The sequence below is a fragment of the Athene cunicularia genome (genome assembly GCF_003259725.1).
Source record: "Athene cunicularia isolate RWA chromosome Z unlocalized genomic scaffold, athCun1 chrZ_part1, whole genome shotgun sequence".
In the NCBI taxonomy this organism is placed as follows: Eukaryota; Metazoa; Chordata; class Aves; order Strigiformes; family Strigidae; genus Athene; species Athene cunicularia.
Window position 1 is genome coordinate 27,066,453 of NW_020799142.1, and position 19,496 is coordinate 27,085,948.

At 42.7% G+C, this 19,496-nt stretch overlaps 1 protein-coding gene across 2 annotated transcripts; it reads right to left on the bottom strand.

Moving 5' to 3' along the window:
- Positions 1-1,793: 1,793 nt before the first annotated feature.
- UBAP1 (ubiquitin associated protein 1) lies at positions 1,794-18,580 on the bottom strand. Of its 2 annotated transcripts, none has more exons than XM_026865741.1 (7): positions 18,473-18,580; positions 13,572-13,696; positions 10,946-11,071; positions 6,591-6,626; positions 5,936-6,133; positions 4,397-4,498; positions 1,794-2,999 (listed from the first exon to the last, which is right to left on the bottom strand). In XM_026865741.1, the coding sequence occupies exons 1-7, from the start codon at positions 18,504-18,506 to the stop codon at positions 2,859-2,861; spliced, it is 762 nt and encodes a 253-aa protein (XP_026721542.1). In that variant the 5' UTR covers positions 18,507-18,580; the 3' UTR covers positions 1,794-2,858. The 2 variants fall into 2 exon arrangements, with proteins under 2 accessions (XP_026721542.1, XP_026721541.1); XM_026865740.1 differs by having other exon boundaries at positions 10,142-11,071.
- Between the last annotated feature and the right edge of the window lie 916 nt (positions 18,581-19,496).

A 19,496-nucleotide genomic window follows, 5' to 3' on the forward strand; every position in this document is an offset into this window, starting at 1 on the left:
TGCTCATGGCAGATGCTTAATATTTTATTTGCATAATTGACATTATTTAAAATAAAATTCAATTTACTACATAACTCTGGTAAAATTGATTTCAAAGTGACTAAAACTCCCGTTTGATTAACTGAGGCTGGGAGTCAGTAGGAGATCCCCTCACACCTGGCGGGCCGGTGTTTCAGAAGCTGCTGCCCTCAACAGACCCTCGCGCCAGGTTTGGCGGCAGCAGCCTGTGCTCTCCCCAGCCACACGCCGAGCAGGAAATCCGCTGAGGCAGTCTGGGTCTCTGGCTCTCAAGCACCAGCTTGGCTCTGCCTCCACGCGTCTCCTCACAAGCCTGCCCAGACCCGGGCAGCTGGCGGCAGCTGGTGCAGGAGGGCAGAAACTCTGACAACGTTGCCCAGTGCCAGGTACACACACTGATCTGCCCTGAGAAGGAAAGGCAGAGCCCTGAGGTCTCCAGTCATCTTCTCACCAGCCAGCAGCAGGGAGGTCTTTGTGACAGAACAGTACCAGAGTAACACGTGACGCACAGCCTCCAGAGCGACATTCAAGCTTCCTCACGTTGTGTCATTACATGTTTCCCCAGAAGTGCCTCTCCCAGAAGGCACCAGGTTAATCCCCTCACTCCGTGGTCTTTCCCTCTGTGAGAAGCTGCTCCAAAACATGCGTTCAGCCTTCAGCCACCCAGTGAGGTACAGCCAGAAAAGCTGAAGCAAGAGCAAGGTCGCCAGGGAAGACAGAGGAAGCAGACCAGCTTCACAGGGGCCACTTCCCATCTTCACCCCTCTGCTCCACAAGCAGAGTAGCAGTGGGGTTAAGAGCCAGCCCCCACAGAGGGACTGTGAGAAAACTTAACACACATTTACACAACCAAAGAGATTGTTTTATTGAGAAGTTTGCTCTAAATAGTTATTTAGTCACTGGCAAGACTTCTTGCTCCCTCGGGACTGCCTAGTACCAGACATGGACTTGTTTAGATATTAGTTCTGAGAAAAACAAAAAAACAAGCAGCAAAACTGAACGCTCCCAGCAGTGATAGTAAAGCAGTTTTTGTTTTCCAGCTTTTCTGACTTATCAGGAGCATCATTTCCTTGTTTCAGACTGTCACCTTTCTCACCTGGGAATGAAAGCTGGGCAACTGCTTCACCCGCACCCACAGAGGCAGCAGCTGCTGAATGTCCTTAGACAAGTTTTAATTTCAGCCCCACCAACAGAAACTGGTGAAGCTCAACGCTACAGGATACGATACAAAGCAATCTGCCCTGGTCCTGTTCATCACTCATCTCCACATCTCGTAGATACGTGCTAGCTACATCTCTCCTCAGCATCATTTTAAGTAAAGGTATGTAAATTAACATAGTTGAGCACCTCACAGAAAATTCCAGGAGTTAACACTGGACCCAAATGGCTTGGTCATGTAAAGTTAACATTATAGGAGACAAATGCCATCTCTTTCTGGGTCCTGATGAGTTAAAACCTCCTACTGAAAAACCTGAATGGAGGCAACAAGCCAAGCCGTTTTCCCCTCCCCAAATCCAGTGCTCCCAGCTCCATGCTCCAACATGAGTTTGGATCCTCAGGCTTGGATTTTGCAACAAAACAAAAATAAGCCACAGAAAAAAGCAGAATATTTCACCACTGTAGTCTCCTGCCTGGACACCAGGTTGTTCTACCCAACATTCAGTGTTCACATGTGCCTACAGGAGTGGCGGCACCTCGGCAGGCAGGATCCAGCAAGTTCTTCATCTGCTGAAGCCAAAGAGCATGAGAGATGGGAACCATGACACTGGGAGTTGTATTTGAGGGTTTTATTAGTTGTTCTTCTGCAGAATCAAAATATTTAGCAAATTACTTTAAAGATTCCTCAAGACTGCTGATACTTCATGTATTCAGAACTTGAACAGTGTACAATGTAATACTTTGAACTATCAAAACCAACTCAAAACCTGGTTTCTAGGACTAGATGTTATTGTGTAATTCTATAGCAGTGTGAGAAATGGACTTAATGCAGTGAGTGTATTTGTTTTAAAGAAAGTGCTTGAAAGAAGCCTCTTGCATCACACTGAGTATTATTTAAAACAAAGATAACTGATTTCCTAGCAGGGCATTGTCTTAAATATCCTACAAGCCTGGGGGATTAAGAATACTGAGCCCCAGCTCTGCCTTCAGATTCAAGAACCAACACAAATTGCACATCCAGGTAGAGTTCACAGCTTACCTGTTTCAAGAGAACTTACACACCACTCAGCACTGGACACTCATGTCTGGCAGAAGTGTTGGATGCATGGGTTAAAAAAACAAAAAAAACACACGAGGAACAGCTTCTTTCTTTATGCATAGCGACAGTTTCTGAACCAGTGTTTTACTAAGTTACAGACTAACTTTCAACCAAAAATTAAAACTCCATTGCACTAAGGTAAAATTTAACCAGTTAATCTGGACCGTGACACAGTCAAGTAGTTCAGTACAAGCAGACACCATAAAAGCAGCTTCAAAGAACCAAAGCATCCTAGTTTTAGAACCAACTTAGTATTCTTTTGTCCAACTCCAGTGCAACAGTGAGGGGGGGAACCACTCCCATCTCTAACTATGTACAATTCCAGTAGAGGCTGGGCAGCCTAAACTCTCCGTGGCCAGGCTAGAAAAAGGAAACTTAGGAAAGGACACTTTAAAAATTTAAGAAAGTTGGCTCTCAGTGGAAAGAGAAATGCTGGAGTGATGCACGCGGGTGGGCTTGCTCAGTCACTGTCCCATGTATGTGAAAAGCAGGACTCCTTCCTGCCAGGAGCAAGTCACACTGAGTGTGAAGGTGGTGGGGCTGGTCCTGCTCTGTTGCACACTGAGAATCCAGGAATGTGTTTTCAGCTGGCTCCTGCACGGGCCATTAGATCTTCCAAAGCATTGTGTTGGTCGTTGTTATGTAATAATAAGACCTCCGTAATGTCTTTTAGTTCAAAGCCCATTTCTTTAAACTGACTCATTAGCTGGAGAAGTTCTGTGATCTGAAAGACAAAGACAGTCCATTATTTGCAAGAGAAAAGAGAATCAGCCCTTGGTGGAAGTTTAGCACAGATCCTGTCTTCAGCGACCGGGCACCCCACGGGGTGGATTTCTCCTCCCCAAGTACAGCCTGTTCCAGCTCTGTTCTGAGAAAGTCCACTCACACCGGAGCCAGCAGAGCTCTGGGTGCAGCAGCCCACAGGGGCCTCACCTTCAGCCCCTTCTGTCTGCAGTCCTGCATTTCCAAAGTCCTTTTCAGCAAGTGCACCAAAGCTCAGTCTGTGGGGATGTCTCTCTCCCAGTAGGATATTTATCAGCCTGGCCCAATCTGGGCTCCCCAAAATGCTGATTAGCAGCACCCTGCTCCCACTGCATCTGGATTTTTTTAAAGTTACTTTGACTTTGGGAACAGTAGAGTAGCCCTTGCTACCAACTGGCCTGGGCAAACTCGGGGGATTAGCACAAACCCTAGTGGACACGCTACTACCAAAATCAACCACAAATCCTCCTTGAGCTTTGAAGAATATGAGGTGACAAGAAGTGAATCAGCTGATCAAGAATTTTATGAACGCTGTGCCATTTACAGTGCCTCCATGGGAAAGGGAAAAACAAGAACAAGCAAACAGGCTGAAATAGGCAATTAGGAGATTACCCATTTCCAATTTTGGGGCTAAGCCAGTAGCAAATGTGTTCCTGAATTCAGTTACTTCTCCCACCTTCACACCATTGTTCTTCTGTTTGAAGCTCATCGCTAAGTCCAATAAAAGCAGGAAGGCATATCTACATCTGAGGGCGTTGGGTCGCACCTCTAAAGATGTCATATAATGATCTGGCATACAACAGGCTGGCAGACATTAAAGATCCTGCTGTCCTCTCTGCCCTGGCTACCTGCTCCTGCCTCTGTATCTTTGCTGCTGGTAAAGCAGCTAGACAACAAAACAGACCCCAAAAGAAACATGTTTTCTGTCTTCTTCCAGAGCGTGCCCTAACCTGATTTGTGAGCAGCCAAGCAGATGCTTTTGTACAAGGGAGAAAATTCGTGACCAAGGCAGGCTGGCAGGTCTGAAAGATAATTTGCTGTTTCTGAATTTAACCATCTCTGTACCAAGCATCTCACCCACAAGAGCACTCTGGGTTCAAAACATTACAACCAGAATAAGCAGGGTCTTTAAGAAATCCTGTCCCCATAAATATGCATGCAAGTGAGAGTAATAAACCAATGCAAGTCTAATGCTTTAACACACATTCGCTCTCTCACTGCAAGGACGCTCCTTGCGGTCAGTTCTGGAAACAAGGCAGCATTACCATGAAAGCTGGAGTTACATCAGCCAGTGGAACTGCTGCTGGAATTGCCCATCACAGCACATTCTCTCTACTCCTTAGCACACTGCACCCTCACCTTCTCCTCTGAACACTGGTGCATTTCCAACGCTGCTTCCACAAGAAGTGGATCGAAGCCCTTCTCGCAAAGCTGTCCGTGTGCAAACAGGTAATCCAAAACCTGGGGGGAATGAAGAAAAAAAACCCAATAACAGCTTGCAGAGCAGCATTTGCAGCACGTGGTTGGATACCAACTCTGTCCAGGCAGAGGGGCTGAGCATAACTCTACCCCAGGCTTCACCAGGGACGGAGATAAAGTTCCTCCTAGCAGAGCTGAAATGTTCTTTATGCAAGACCTGGTTCAGAGAAAACAGATGAGTCCTTCTGTCCTCCTGTGCTCTCTCCCACCAGCTCTGAACATCATCTTCCACTCTAGTCAAAGCAGTCTCAGAAGACTATCTTTAGCCTTCCATGCCTGATCACTGAGCAGAAGGCAGAAGTTTAACTGTGCTTTTTATACTATAAGTTTTTAAAATGAAACTGTAGGTCCAGCAGTCAAGATGTGCCAGCTTTTAGCTTCCTCAGACAGCCGCAGGAGCTGATGCAATCTGAAAGCAGTCAGCCTTTTAAGATCAACTCAGCATATTGGTGAGCGAGCTGCAAATCCCAGCACACACGCACAGAAACTGCTGCCAAATTTCCTATCTGTCCTCAGCTTTGAGAGGCAGGGGGAAAGGTCAGATCAGTAACGCTAGGTATGCAAAAGAACACAGTCTACAAATACATTAGGATTTAAAACTATCCTCCTAAGGGACGTTTTTTCCATTTGATATTACAGTTCACTCCAGTGCACAGCTTAAACCACTCCTGAAGCACAGGTAGCGGGCACGCAGATCAGCTGAAGCAGAAGTCACTGGGACACTCCTCCTCCCCAGGCAGAGTCCCGCCAGGTGATGCTCAGTGCAGCGCACAGCCTGACTAGGGTCAGCATGGGAAGTTTGGCCATACGCTCCCTGCTTTAAAACATTTGTTTGAAGCGGATCCAAGACCCAGAGCTACGCTTCACCCTGCAGCCCTTTATGCTCTGTGACCTGCTTTTAGCAGAGCATTTGAGGCCACACGAGGCAGGAAGCACCACAACCAGAACGCACACAAGAAAGTCGGTCAGTGGTGCCTTGTGAGAGCCCTTCAGGGCTCTTAACCCTACAGGGGCCAATACCTCTACAAGGAGAGAGGTCAGCATTAGAACCCCTCGTGTTCAGAACAAGGGAAGTTGGTACCTTTTCTGTCACACAGCACTAAGCATAAGTAGAGCCACGCTAAGCTTCCTTTGGATGGTTTTGGAGCCCATCACAAGCTCAGTCAGCTCTAGCAAGCACCCACAGTGTGGCTGTCTCAAGCAGTCTCTCATCAGAAACATGCCCTGATACTCTTTGCTTCAGTTCTGGGAGTTGTTATTGCCAGGTGACAACGTCTCTAGCAGTTAATATTGCAGCAGATGCAGGCTGCAACACCCTGTTAGAATAAAGGTGTTCTATCCATTTTGCAAAACCAAGGTTGTTTCTCAGCAGAATCAGCATCCAACTAAGGGTTTCTTCCCTGTTGCACAAGCTCTTACCTGGTCTATGTTCTGTCCTTTCTTCTTCATGGCTTTCAGGACATTCTCAGGAGAGTACCCCATGTTGACGACTGTCTCTACGCACTGCCTCTCGCTAGCAGAGAGGGCCTGCTGTAGCTCAGGAGTGGGACCACCTGACCACTTTGTGCAGCTGGTGTTGTTGGGCACTTTAGACACTGGGAAATTTTGGTGTGTTACCTAAAGGGAAAAATCCAGAGGTTGGGGTGATGGTCATTTTCTGCATCCCCACATCCTCTTTCTGGCTTGTGCAAAACCAGGATACCTCAGGTAACTAATCTGAGAGGTTTTCTAGAGTGCCCTTGGGAAGTTACTGACTGTTAGGATGAAACCAAGCAGTGCACATAGGCTGACTCCCACCATACTCTTTACCCTCAAAGCATCAAACAACATCCCAGATTCTTCACAATATACCCTCTCCTACCAGTGGAACCAAAACCTTTCAATACCCAACGTTTGCAACAGTGAGGTCCTCATGATACAGCCAAAGCCTGTACCTCAGAGGAAGCATGGAGATTGCTTACTTCACCCCTACTTTACCTGTCACCTATAATTTTTTGTACTCAAAGGAACACTACTTCTGGAGATCTTCAGAAACGTGATCCAGTGCAAGCACACAGGTTATTTGGGAACTTACCACAGGGACTTCTGTTTCCTTGTAGTCTGGGTGTACCTGTTGGACAACACACAAATACAGTGACTATAACCATTATGTACTAATGAGCAGAATTTTATACAGGGGGTTAAGAAGGGTTTTATAGGAAAGATCTGGGAATAAGTCTACATATTAGGGAGACTTGTGGTCTGATGAGGCTTCTGCATTATGAATGCAGACATTACACAGTTGTGTCTAGTTACAGAACAGCCATCATAAGGATTGTTTCTTCTCTTAGCATTCTACAACTTGATTATACTCCATGAAGTATGTGTCCTCCCTCATAGTAACTGTAAGCTTATTTATTCTGTCACTGTAACAGCTTCCTGCTCATATAAGCTCAGTGTAACACATTGGCTGGTGTTCAGCTCTTGATCCAGTACTACATGGCCTAAATGACACCGATAATTTTGAAGTTATTGCCTACAGACTTCTCTTGACTTTTTGACCATGAGAAAGAGAAACACATACTCCTTTTCCACTCTCGAAGCACTGTATTTCATATATATGCCATATATAAGCAATGCGGCACACTGGCTAAAAAGAGCATGTGATTTTTATACACCAACAAGGCTGGTTAATGTTTCCTGCTGTACAGCTGCTCTGTTTCTGCAGAATCTGGCTGCCAGAGGACAGAACCAACTCACCACTTCACACTACTTCGCCCAAGATAGCAGTGCAAAGGCAGAACTGCACCATCGTATCTGTACGTTTCAATTCAGCCATTTAAAAGTCTTTCTGCACTTTAAATAGAATTAGAAAAGACGGCAAGAAATCACTGTGGACCAGGAGCCTCAGTTTTTGGCATTTTTTAATACTTATTATGTCAACATAGATTGCTTGAAAGCCTGTCCACTTCTTTCAGAAAGACCTTCTTTGGGACCTTTCTGGGCCTGAAAAACTGTTTATAGAAAAGCAATTTTGAGAAAAATCTATCAGGATTTTGACAAACTCCATTTACTTGCAAAAAACCCCTCAAATCACCACCTGGGAGGTTTGGTTCTGTACTTCTGATCATCTCTTGGGTAAGAATCTCTCTTCTAGGAGACAAAGCCAAATAATCACATTCAGCCTGATGGACTGGTTTACTGAAGAAGCCCTCCTCATGGTGGTAGAAGGGTTCAAACACACACACTGTCTCCAGACACTTTTTCCAGAGCAAAAAAGCACTGGACTATGGGATACACTGAAACGGGGATCTGGATTAGCTCTCAAATCATATGGTTATTAAATTGAAGGATGATGCTTTGTTATTGATGTTGCAGCCAGGAAAGCCAAGATTGCTTTTGACACAAGAGATGCAAGAGTCTGGGAAAACCAACTCCTCCTCAGTCTGCTTGAGCTTGACAACCTGCGCTTGTGGTCAGTGACTTCCAGCCGAGGCAAACACATGAGGGAATTGCAAGGGATAAAGCCAGGACTTGTCACACAGCAGCCACGCTTCCTTATGCGTAAGGAAGTTCTTCACTGTGAGGGTGGTGAGACACTGGCACAGGTTTCCCAGAGAAGCTGTGGCTGCCTCCTCCCTGGAAGGGTTCAAGGCCAGGCTGGACGGGGCTTTGAGCAACCTGGGCTGGTGGAAGGTGTCCCTGCCCATGGCAGGGGGGTTGGAGCTCAATGAACTTTAAGGTCCCTTCCAATCCAAACCATTCTGTGGTTCCATGAAAATAGCCAGGCTTATTCTTGTGTAACCTTGCAGAATAGGGACACATGACCCTTCTGCTCCCAGCCACAGGGATGACCGCAACTTCCTTCTATCATTTTCATACTCTGACAAATTTTGTTACATTTACTTCAATACTTTTGTTGCATTTACTTCAATTTCTTGCAGCTCAGCTGTCATTTTCCAGCCACTGGGACCATATTGTGGAAACGTGAAACAAGTATAGCCTGAACTCTTGGAATTTAAACAGAAATAACAAGTTCTGTCAGCATACCTATTTCTTGGTTTGCTACTTCAAAAGCAGAAATAGGTTGAAATTAAGATCTTTATTACTTCTCCTAGTAAGTCTACTTGTTTGTTTGTTTATGAGTTTGCATCTTCCCTTACAGCATTCCTGACAATACATCCTCCCTCTTGGTCTTTAATGTTTCAATCCAGCGTAGATATCTGAATAGTTAAGAGTGAAAATTTGGCCATCTCAATGCCCATCTATCTAATTGTAAGTCATCTTTCACATTAATCTCTTGAGATCTGTCATGTGTCATACTTTGAGGTTTCACCTCTGAGCTATGTACAATCATACAATTGCTTCTAAACCCTGTGATCTGTAGCAGTAAGCAGTTTTTCAGCACATTGCTGCTTCTGCCAAAGTTTATTGTATCAAATTTGTTCTAGTGATCAATAAACAGCTGTTCTGCCATGCGCCAACAAATACGCTGGCTGTCAGAATACTGTACTTCACAATTAATAGCGCATTTACCTAAGCCTGAAAAGAGGTAAAAGAACAACAGAAGAAAAGCAGTGTCACTTGTCTCAGAGCACATGGTGTCACACAAAAACTTACAGTATGCCAGTAACACCACAGAACCACTGAAGAACTGCTTATATTGGACATAAGAAACCAGATTATTTTAGAGCCAGGTAGAGGATTTGACTATACAGTTTTCACTAGTCTTCATGAGTATTGGTATCCAGATCTTGGGTTCTCTGGAGAAAAGCTTACACACTTACTGAAATCTCTGCTCTTATTTGCAAAGAGACAAAGACAACAGATGGCATGAAGTCAAGTATCCCCAAAGTAATTTTAGAGCTTGTAGAACTTGCTACAAGTTTGAGGAAACAAAGCATCAACCTCTTGTCTCAGAGTCATAGAGCAACCAACTGTAATATCAGTGATCCGAGATGATCTTCATGACTGGTTTTAGTATCCACCAAGCCATCCTTCCACCCTTCTTCACAAGGAGGAGGTTAAATACCAGATTTCAGACCATCAAAATTTTATTCCTTTTAGATATTAGTTTTTAAAAGCATCTCAGGAATAAAATTAAAGATATTTATTTCACTGTTGGCAACTGCAAGGACTTTTTTTTCTTTCCTGAATGACACAGCACATCTGTGTTTTTTAATCTATCATTGCTTCTATTCCTTGTCTGCATTTCCCATTATTTCCAGCAAATAAATAAGCAAGCAAAGGAACAAATCTAGAAGCAATTTAACTCAAAACCTAATAGTGCTTCAGAATCTGATAGATCACAGTTGGGGAAGATGGAATACAGGCCCTTACGAAGAAGACATATGCTTAGCTCAAAGGCATGCAATTATGAACAAGAGCTGAAAAGCTGAAAGAAAAACCACCAGAACTGGTCTAAAAACGTCAGATTTGCAGGAAACCTGCAGAGCAATAATCTGAGGTTCAAAACTGCCAGCATGAAGACCTGTTGGACTGATCAATTTGCTGTGTAAATTAGGAGGAGCTACACATCACTCCCAACTAGCTAAAACCAAAACTACTGGATATTTCAGAAGCAGTATTTGCCTCTGCACCTGCACATCTCCCCAGCAACCCCAATTCTAACACCCTGCATTTTACCGTGGTCACTGTGTTTTGAGATGATTCTTCTTCTGTATAAACTGTCGACACAGCCAGGGAAGGCAGCCTGGATGAAGAGGATAATGTTGAAGTCTCCATGCCACTGTCCTCATTTAGAGTGGAAAGACCAACCATGTGGTGTCCATTCAGTTCACTAGCTTTACTCTGAGCACAGGTCTGCAAAGAGCTGAGCAAAGTGCCATTGCGGAGACAGGTAGTGCTGTGGAAAGTGCTCGTGAGCTTTGATGATTTTTGATCACTCTCATCGGAGTCAAGTTTAGGAAAGGACAGGGATTTGATATTGCTCACTGAAGTGATAGGGGACAGGGACACTTTGGAAGACAAGGACATCTTTTCACAGTTTCCCAACTGTGGTAAAGTGATAAAGCCATTGGGTTTGTGAAGGGGCTTGAAGTCCAACGTGGCCCTTTCTATGGATGCCAGAACTTCCTCATCTTGTAGCACAGACTCAGACCCTCCTTTGGGCAAAGTATTATCTAACAGCTGGGCAACAATTGGCCCGGTAGTACCAACATGAATTTCAAGAATATTTTTCAATTCTTCCTTATCATCGATAGTTTTTAATTCCAGTTTGTCAAATGGGTCTTCTTCACATTCAAAATCAGCTGGGTTGAAATCTGCTTTTGGACAAGGTGGACTGAGAACCTTTTGCTTCACAGAGCTGCTGTTGGCTGGTGTGGGAGTAAGAATATTATTGTGCTGCAGGCTAGCGAGGATGGGGTTAATAGGAGGAGGCATGGTCTCAGGACAAGGTCCCTCTGAGAACCCCATTTTGTTGCTGACCTCTGGAACAGCTTTTGAGTTCGCTAGTGCTTCTTCTGCCTTACGTTCAGCTTCTCTCTGGGCAGCTTGAATTTTTTTGATATCTTCAGCCCACTTGATTGTTTTATTTTCCAGTGAGAAGTCATACTGACCGGGGGTGGAGAGAAAAGGAGAGGAGAAAAGAAAAAAAAAAAAGACAAATTATAAGGATCATAGCTGCTACTTCTAACAGCAACACAAGTAACATGGAATAACAGCTACATAAATTACCATGCACAAGCATCATTTTTTCCCAGCATCTCTTCTAACCTACAGACTGGTAAAGCTAGAAGGACAGCAGAAATAGTTAATTTTGCCTCTAGCAGCCAAACCTGGCTCTGGTCTTGATTAGAGTATCATATTTTGCCTCCTTCCTGCACTTAGTTTTGCTTTACAACTACTGATCACCCCAAGATCAGTTTCACAGCCCTCCCACACTCTCTCCTCAAGACAATGGATGTATCAAGGCAAAGTCTAATGCATTACTAGATAGACAAACATACCCCAATCTGGCAACACTGAAATACCCTGTCCACAAGTCATTCAAGACTATGGCAGAGTATTTTTGCATCCAAAGACCAATACGGTATTACTCAGTTCCCCCTGAAATATTCCTAAGGGACTTGAGTTTTACATCCACTGGTTTAGGAGGGTTCTTACCCCAGTGCCAGTGCCTCACCAGCCAAAAGGGATGACAGGATCCCAATAAGCTTTTCTAATTTAACATCAGCTCCTTCAAGGTCAGGTTAGCCAGGAAGGCACTTATAAACTATTCACTACCAGTTTACCGGCCACCATAGTGGCTTGGTTGAGAGGACAAAATTCTGAACTGACTAAATCTGCTTAAAGCTTTAATATCTTATGAAGAGTGAACAACCTCAAATGATCTTTAAATGACCACAAAATGTTCAGAGAACACAGCCTACAAATTAGGTCCAGGCTGTAACTTACCTGTGACTCACAAGAAGTCATAAGATATCGTTGCCAGGATAATGGCACATAACCAAACAGGAGTGCACTAGCCATGGGACTGCTAGGCCGTATCAATTCCTAGCTCTAAAGAACAACATGCCAGTGAGGCATGCTATGCCTCTGCTGGGCCGTTCTAGGACTTGCTATGTGCTGTGTCACATCCTATCCTATAGTGGGCTCCAGTGAGATCCTTAGAGACCTGCTGCCTCAACTGTATTAACAGTTTTCCCTTCCCTTAGCTCTAAGAATCTGAGAGGAGATCAGATATGCAAGATGTAGATATACAGTTGATCAGCAAGGTGACTTTGAAAAACAACCTGCTGGCACAAGTGCTGGGCACCACTGACTACACATTTTCCTGTCTGAGCAGAACTATTGTAGTTTTATGTGTGTGTATATGTATACAATCATACATGGCCAAAACGGACCAGAGCCATATATTCTGTTATGCTAAAAAACCAAAACAAAACAAAAGGTGGGTATTTATACAAGAAGATTTGGCTTTGGTCAATTTTGCTTCCCTACACTTTTTTTTAACAGCTCTCACTACAGCTGTAAAAAAGTAAGATTGCACTGTGAGATGCACAGTCTACATGGTCGCGTTATTTTATTCAAGGCACTGAACTCCAACCGGGTATATTATACTTGGGCCTCAGCTTGGCAGGAAAATGGGAGACATAGCATAATGAAGCCAGCAACAGAACACTGGTCTCCTTTAGCTCTCCCACACCAGCTTAACTGGGTAGAAATGTGTGTTACTAGGACAATCAGGTAATCATTTGATGGTTATAATGAAAAAGCCATGATGTAAGGTAACAGGGTAACAATACACAGGGCAGGAAATAAAACAGTCAAAAAGAAAAGGCAGAACCAACTACAGCAGTCTGTCATGGCCGAAGTGAAAACAATCACTAGTTGGGACTGATCAAGGAAAATAATGGCTCCAAATGAGAAATCAGAGTTCAATTTGATTTTCTGTATTACGACCTGCATTTGGAAATTAGATTTTCAACAGTTACAGTAAAGCAACTGATTTTATGCTATCAACAGTTTATGGTAACAGACATGCTTCTAAAGATCTGGAAGCCACCCATACCAAGCTGTAACCTGTTTGCTCTACTGCTGGAAAAGAATTCCCACTCAGAACTGCACAGAAAACAAGAACTGGGAATTTATTTCTTCATTGCACTATTGTAAGAACCCATAAAATAGGGTCATAGAAACATCTGTTACCCTCAAACAAGATTCTCCAAGTATGCTGTTAGCATGGGTTTATCAGTTCTTGACATTCTTCCTCTTAAAAATGCTCTTCAAGTTTAGTTAGGGTAACATTTAGACCTTAACTGTTACACAAAAACACTGTGCTTTTAAAAAGTTTGATACACTAAAATAAATGCTATTAAGCTTTTTAAATTGATAACAAGTAGAAGCTTTTTGCATGGCCTATTGTATTTTTATCTTTCTGTACATTCTAATAGATCTTTTGCAACTACCGCCTGGCATACAAAATGATACTACAGGAGTAACAAGAGTAACATTTGAACACCTGTGCCACTGACTACTTGCAATTTATAGTAACACATTTGGGAGCCAGGGGTGAAGGGAAGAGAGCAGAAGGACAAAACACATCACTTACCTGGGCTTCTCTGACAAGCTGAGAAGAATCAGGCAGGCAGAAACCGATGGGTAATCCAACCTTCACTGGGGTTTTGAATTTATCGCCTATCTTAAATGGGACATCATCAAGATAACTGAAAGGCCCTAAGATCAAAAGCAGAAATTGTATAAAAAAAATCCCTTTGGAGTTTAATGCATTCAGTTGAGACTCACATTTCTGTATTTGGGAGCTATTTTATCTCTGCTGCTCCAACTACACCAGGAGACTCAATACAAAGAGAGTTCCCTGATCAGAAACACATTGAATCTGTTTGGTCTTCATTGCCTCTGTTTTGTTCTTGGTGGTTTATTTTTCTTTGGTTTGTTTTGGTTTGTTTGTTTGGGTTTTTTTAAATGTTCTAGCCCATAACAATTTAAACAAAAAACCCAAACCACAAACCCACAACATAATACTCCAACAATTGAACTGATTTTGAAGTCAATATACCCAACATCCTAGCATCCCTTGTGACACGATGATGCCTACACAACTGGAAACTGAAGTTCTCCTGAACACTGCATTGTTATATAAAAAGATCTATCACTTTTTGTCATATTCAAAACAGGCTTTAAAATGACCCAGCTCTAGAGCAGCTAAGAGAAACTAAAATCCAGGTTTTGGCATTCAAGTAGGAAGTAGCATTTGGACAGAAGTGGTCACAAGGGCAAAGTGGCCCAAAGTCTAGACACTTTGCTTTAACCAAAACACAGTGAAATATCTTGACTAGCATTGCAATTCTGGTTTTTGAAACACGGCAAATTGAGCTTAATCAGATGCCTGATTTGTGATCACTCCAGTGAGGGATCTCAGACTTATTTCATGGTCCTCCATCTGTCCTTTTGTGTCTGCGACTTACATGTGCTATTTAAAAAGTATTTTGGGATGAAACTCTTCAGGAATGCTGCAAACGCATGTGGCAGAATCATTTAGAGCTCAAACACCTCAGAGAAGCCAGACTATAGGTTTATTTGCCTTGAGCTGCTGTGAAGAATATTAGAAAACCTCCAAGATAAACTCCACTCATTTTTTTGACTGAGAGGGGTCTCTTGGATCACTCGTTTAAGCTTTTGGAATTGCATGGAAGGTTTCTGGCTGCGTATAACAATCTGAAGTGTTCCTCTAGCTCTCATTTGTAACTTTGCTTTTGAGTTTTCCAACCCCCCAAAAAAGACATTAGCAGCAACACCTAAGATGGTGTTTAGTGACTAACCTCTTGCTCAGTGAGCTGTGACTTGCTGTTTTTATCTGACCCATTTTCATACTCAGATGACAGTTTAAGTACTGTTTTGTGTTCCTTCACTGTTGACTCATCTACAACAAGGCAGCCACAGGCTCCAAAAGGATGAGCAGCTTTCAAAAACAGGAACATCCTGTTAATTTGGAGTTAAATGTTTATGTGCTGTCATCACTTGAGCTCTCATACTATGCACCACACTGGCTGGTCCCAGAGTCCTGTTAGGACACAGGTGGTATTTCCTGCAGCTTTGAAACCATCAGGCTGAATAACCTACATCCCACCTGCACCATCAGGATGAAAAAATATTCCAGAGAGAATGTAGTAGTATTTGCACTGATCCTGTCTGAGAAACACACACACATTCAAGCATTACACAGCACTGCATCCAGATGGTACCTCACTGGCCACCAACACCACTATTTGCAACACAGCATCCAAATTGTATTTGAGCTGGCAGTCTGAGAAACTGGATATGCCAGAGTGTTTGCTTATGCAGAAATAGCAACTGTGGCAGCCTCTGCACTGAGAGTGGTGAAATCATGGCCAGCTCAAGAGACAACCAGATCTCATGACTGCTCAGAGTCCAGTGTGACTGCTGCTACTATGCCCTGCTTAGTTCCACTGGCACAAGTCCTGCTCTAAGCAGGATGATCCAAGCGAAGCAGGATTACCTTGCTGCACCGATCTTACAGCCCAAATGCGCTGTGACAGTGTGCAAGTACTTGTCTTATTAGACCTATTGACACAGTAAGCGGCAGACACCTCCCCTTGCACAGCTGCTATCATTGCCTGAAATAAATACTAGCTACAGAGGGTACAAGCATACACTGTGGGAGTTACCTAGAAATACTCTTTGGTTTGGTGGAATAAAAAGAAAAACCTAAACACACCTAGACTAGATGAGCTGCATTGATAACTGATAGTTTACCTCAGAAGTTGGACTAAGGAATAAAAACCTTCTAGTTTCTTCGCAGTATGCTGACTTGTTAGTAACAACCACTACTATAACCTTATCTTGAATATAACTCTGCTACAAAACCTGCAAGCAAACCTTAAGAAACACACCGAGTGTCTTTTAATGCTAAAAAGTCTCTCTCAGGCAAAATGCTGATGCACATAGTATTCGCTTTGTTCCAGCCCAATGAGAACAGTACTAGTCTAGAGAAGTTAAAATCTGATCCAGAAAGTCAAGAACCCTTTGCTTTTGGTAAACAGATGACCCTTCTGCCTGAACACAGACAAATAAGTGTGCAAATTCTTTTAAATAGCAAATTCTAAAGCAATAAGCAAAACCTACATATAGAAAGCATTATGCAAGCCACTGTTTCAACAGTCATGTGTTCAAGTGAAGCAATTAAAGGGTTTTTTGAACTGTTATTTCATATGGCTGTTAGCTACTTCATCCTTTTAATAGCAGTTAAAAGTAGATTGAGTAAGTTTTGAGAATAGCCCTGGCAAAACTGTACCTGTCAGTCTGATCTCTGACACTGTGCCCTACGATACTCCAGGGCCAAGGAACTACTACAAATAGGATTTCTGTCAGCTTTAGCAATGTGGAAATCACCCGCCAACTTACAGAAGTGTCCTCCAATTTGACAGCAAAATGGGAACATTTCAGATAAAACCAGTTACCAGTCATGAATGGGGAACAATTTTGAAACCAAGTGGAACTTAGTTTTTGTGGCCACACAAACAACACTTACGTAATTTTCAGAAACTGGAGTTAAAAGCTTTCAAGTTGGGTAGTGACAGTGACAATATGACAGCAATATTAGCATACTGATCTTTGTATAACCCAAGCTTTTTGTCCAACAGATGAGAGCTGCATTTTTAGATGCCACTAATTACTAGAACTTAAAGTGACAGGAGAGTATTTGAAATTACATGGTCAGGAATAGTTATAGGTGTATGCTAAGAATACCCTTCAAGACAGGAAAAGGGTTCCCTTCTCTACCTCCACCCATGCCTTATGTTCCAATCTTCATCTCCATCTGAACATGGTCCTGAGCAACCAGCTCTTAAGTGGCTCTGCTTGAGTGGGGGGTTTGGACATGATGATCTCCAGAGGTCCTTTCCAACCTCAACCATTCTGTGATTCAACAACAGTCCTAGTAAGTCCCAACCTCTAATAAGCAGCTCAACCTAAGAGATGCATCAACTACACTGACCAATTTAATCAGCCTGACAGAGACACTGAGCTGAAGGTAGCTGTTAGGCTAGATGCCAAAATTCACTCAGTGGCATTAATTCTTAACAACCCTGGAGAAGACTGAAACAATTGCCCCACTGATTTCTTAAGACATAGTAAGCCAACGAAGTTGCTCCACGACTCCTCAGAAACATCAGTGTGACAGTGTCACTGGTGTCTTTGGAACAGAGAGTACACAGAAGGGTAGACAAATTAACCAAACAGCTTACAGCACCATTTGTTTTGATTTTGTTATTTTGAAGCCAGAATCACGTTCCACCACACCATACTGTTTTGAGAAATATTTAAGACAGGCCAAATTCTAGCTCCAAGTAGTGTCTTTGCTAGTCTGCTTTAGGAAGCAGAGAGAAATAAAAAGAAGACTCAAAAGATAAGTAGTTCAAAGTGCTCATAGAGACCATTCATGGATACAAGAGCAATTGCTGAAGAGCTGGCAGCTATCTAATAAAGAAATTAATTGTCTTGCAGTAGAATCACTGGACCACAGCAAAGGAGATCATCCAAAAATTAAGTTTTGATAGTAATTTTTTATTAATCCTTAACCATGTATTTAAGTGAGATATTTCTTATTCTGCACTTCAACTTTACACTTGCAGGATGAATAAAAAGCTCAAGGAACAATGGAATTCTTGAGGATGCTATTCTCTGAAAGATTATCCAGGAAGATCAAGGCTGAGTTTCTAAAGGTAGAAGTTATTATGGCATGAAAATTCACATTACAAATTTCACGTGAACCTCCCAGTACTGCCTTGAATGACTACTGATTTAAAGAAGCTACATTATGTACAACATTAAAAGTTCAGTTTGCTGTACATAATGTTCCACAGAAATACTAATCCCCTCAAATTACACTTTCTAAAAGATAAGCACATATACAGGCAAATAATTTTTATTATTATGATACCAATCATCTGCATGACACTATGCATCTCAAATGTAGATGATACTCTTCTTCATTACCTGCTGAACTGGATTAGCCCAACTTATGAAAAAAAAAATTCACTGCTGAGCAAAAAGCATGTATAGCACAATGATACATTAAAATTTTCACATTCAATCCAACTTTTCATGTAACTTCCACAGAAAGGAGCTACAGATCTTATGTCTACTTCAGCAAGCATCAGATCAGTATCACAACTATCACAACTGCAGTTCAGCTTTGATGTTGAAGGGGGAAGTGGGGGAAGGGGAAGGTATTATCCTACCATGAAGGAGTAGGGAACAGCACAGACTGAATTTCAGTCTAATCACAGAACAGGCACAGCGTCAGCAAACAACTATGCAAGAAGGAAGCCAAGGCACTTCACTCCTAACAAAAACCTACTCAGAGGCTAAACAGATTAGTCTCTATAGAGTGTCTAGGCTTGGACATTAGTCAGCAGCAACAGTAGGATTCATCCTGTTGAAAAGACAAAGACACCAAATTTCACTTACCATGAGAGTCGGATCCCAACTTCTTAGAAGCCATTTAGAATCTGAAAAAGATTTTAAAACAGCTTTAAAAAAATTATACATGTAGCATAGCATATGGCTATGCAGTTCTACAGCATCTTATATCTAGATTATGGAACGTGTTGCAAACACTTGCTGTTTGTCCTGTTCCCAAGACAGATAAACAAAGTTATTTTATAACTCTGCGAATTGACTGAGCAGACAAATAACTTGGCCCAGGGCCTGACAATCTAAATGGCAAAATGAAGCAAGAAAAAAAAAAACAAAACAAAAAAACAGCCAAGAAGCCGCCAGGATGGTCAGGAAAGCAGAGTGTTCCAGATCACAGTGCTTAGAGGCCACTCTGTCCCATGGAGCATACCCTGCCTCCCTTAGCATTAAGAATAGTCTTTCCTGCTGGAAATGCCACACTGATCATTTTCAGTTTAATGCCTGCTGCTCTGAAAAGGGATACTATCATACTGAGTATGCAGTGAGTTAGCATGGCACTTGCCTAGACACACTGGGTAATGCCCAGATAACGATACTTTAAGAAGGTATTTTTTGATACACGCAAGAAAACGACACTAACAGTTCTCATTCCTCCTCAGTCCTCTTGCCCAGAGAATTTTACTAATAGCTTTAAAAATTTGGATGCAAGTCTCACAGGGCCAAGGTGTTAAACACCAAAGTGCCTCACCAGCTTTTAACACAGAGCAGGCCTGTCCTGAGAATTAAGATAGATTAGCTGTCTAGTCAGTTGTCAGCTAAAACCCTGCTCCAGGATGCTTATGGTGTGTTCAATAACATAACGGGTTCTTCTGCTAGATTAGAAGTGCATCACAAGATCTATCTCAAGGCACCAAGCATAATTCTTCAAATAACTGAATTTGCAAATCCTCCTTTGATATTATGCATGACAACGAATCAGAACTGCCCTTTGTTTCTGAAGTCCTCCAGCTCATAGACTGAAATGCCCAACAGCCATTCTTCAAAAACATTGTTTTCTGGTACACCCCCACCAGCA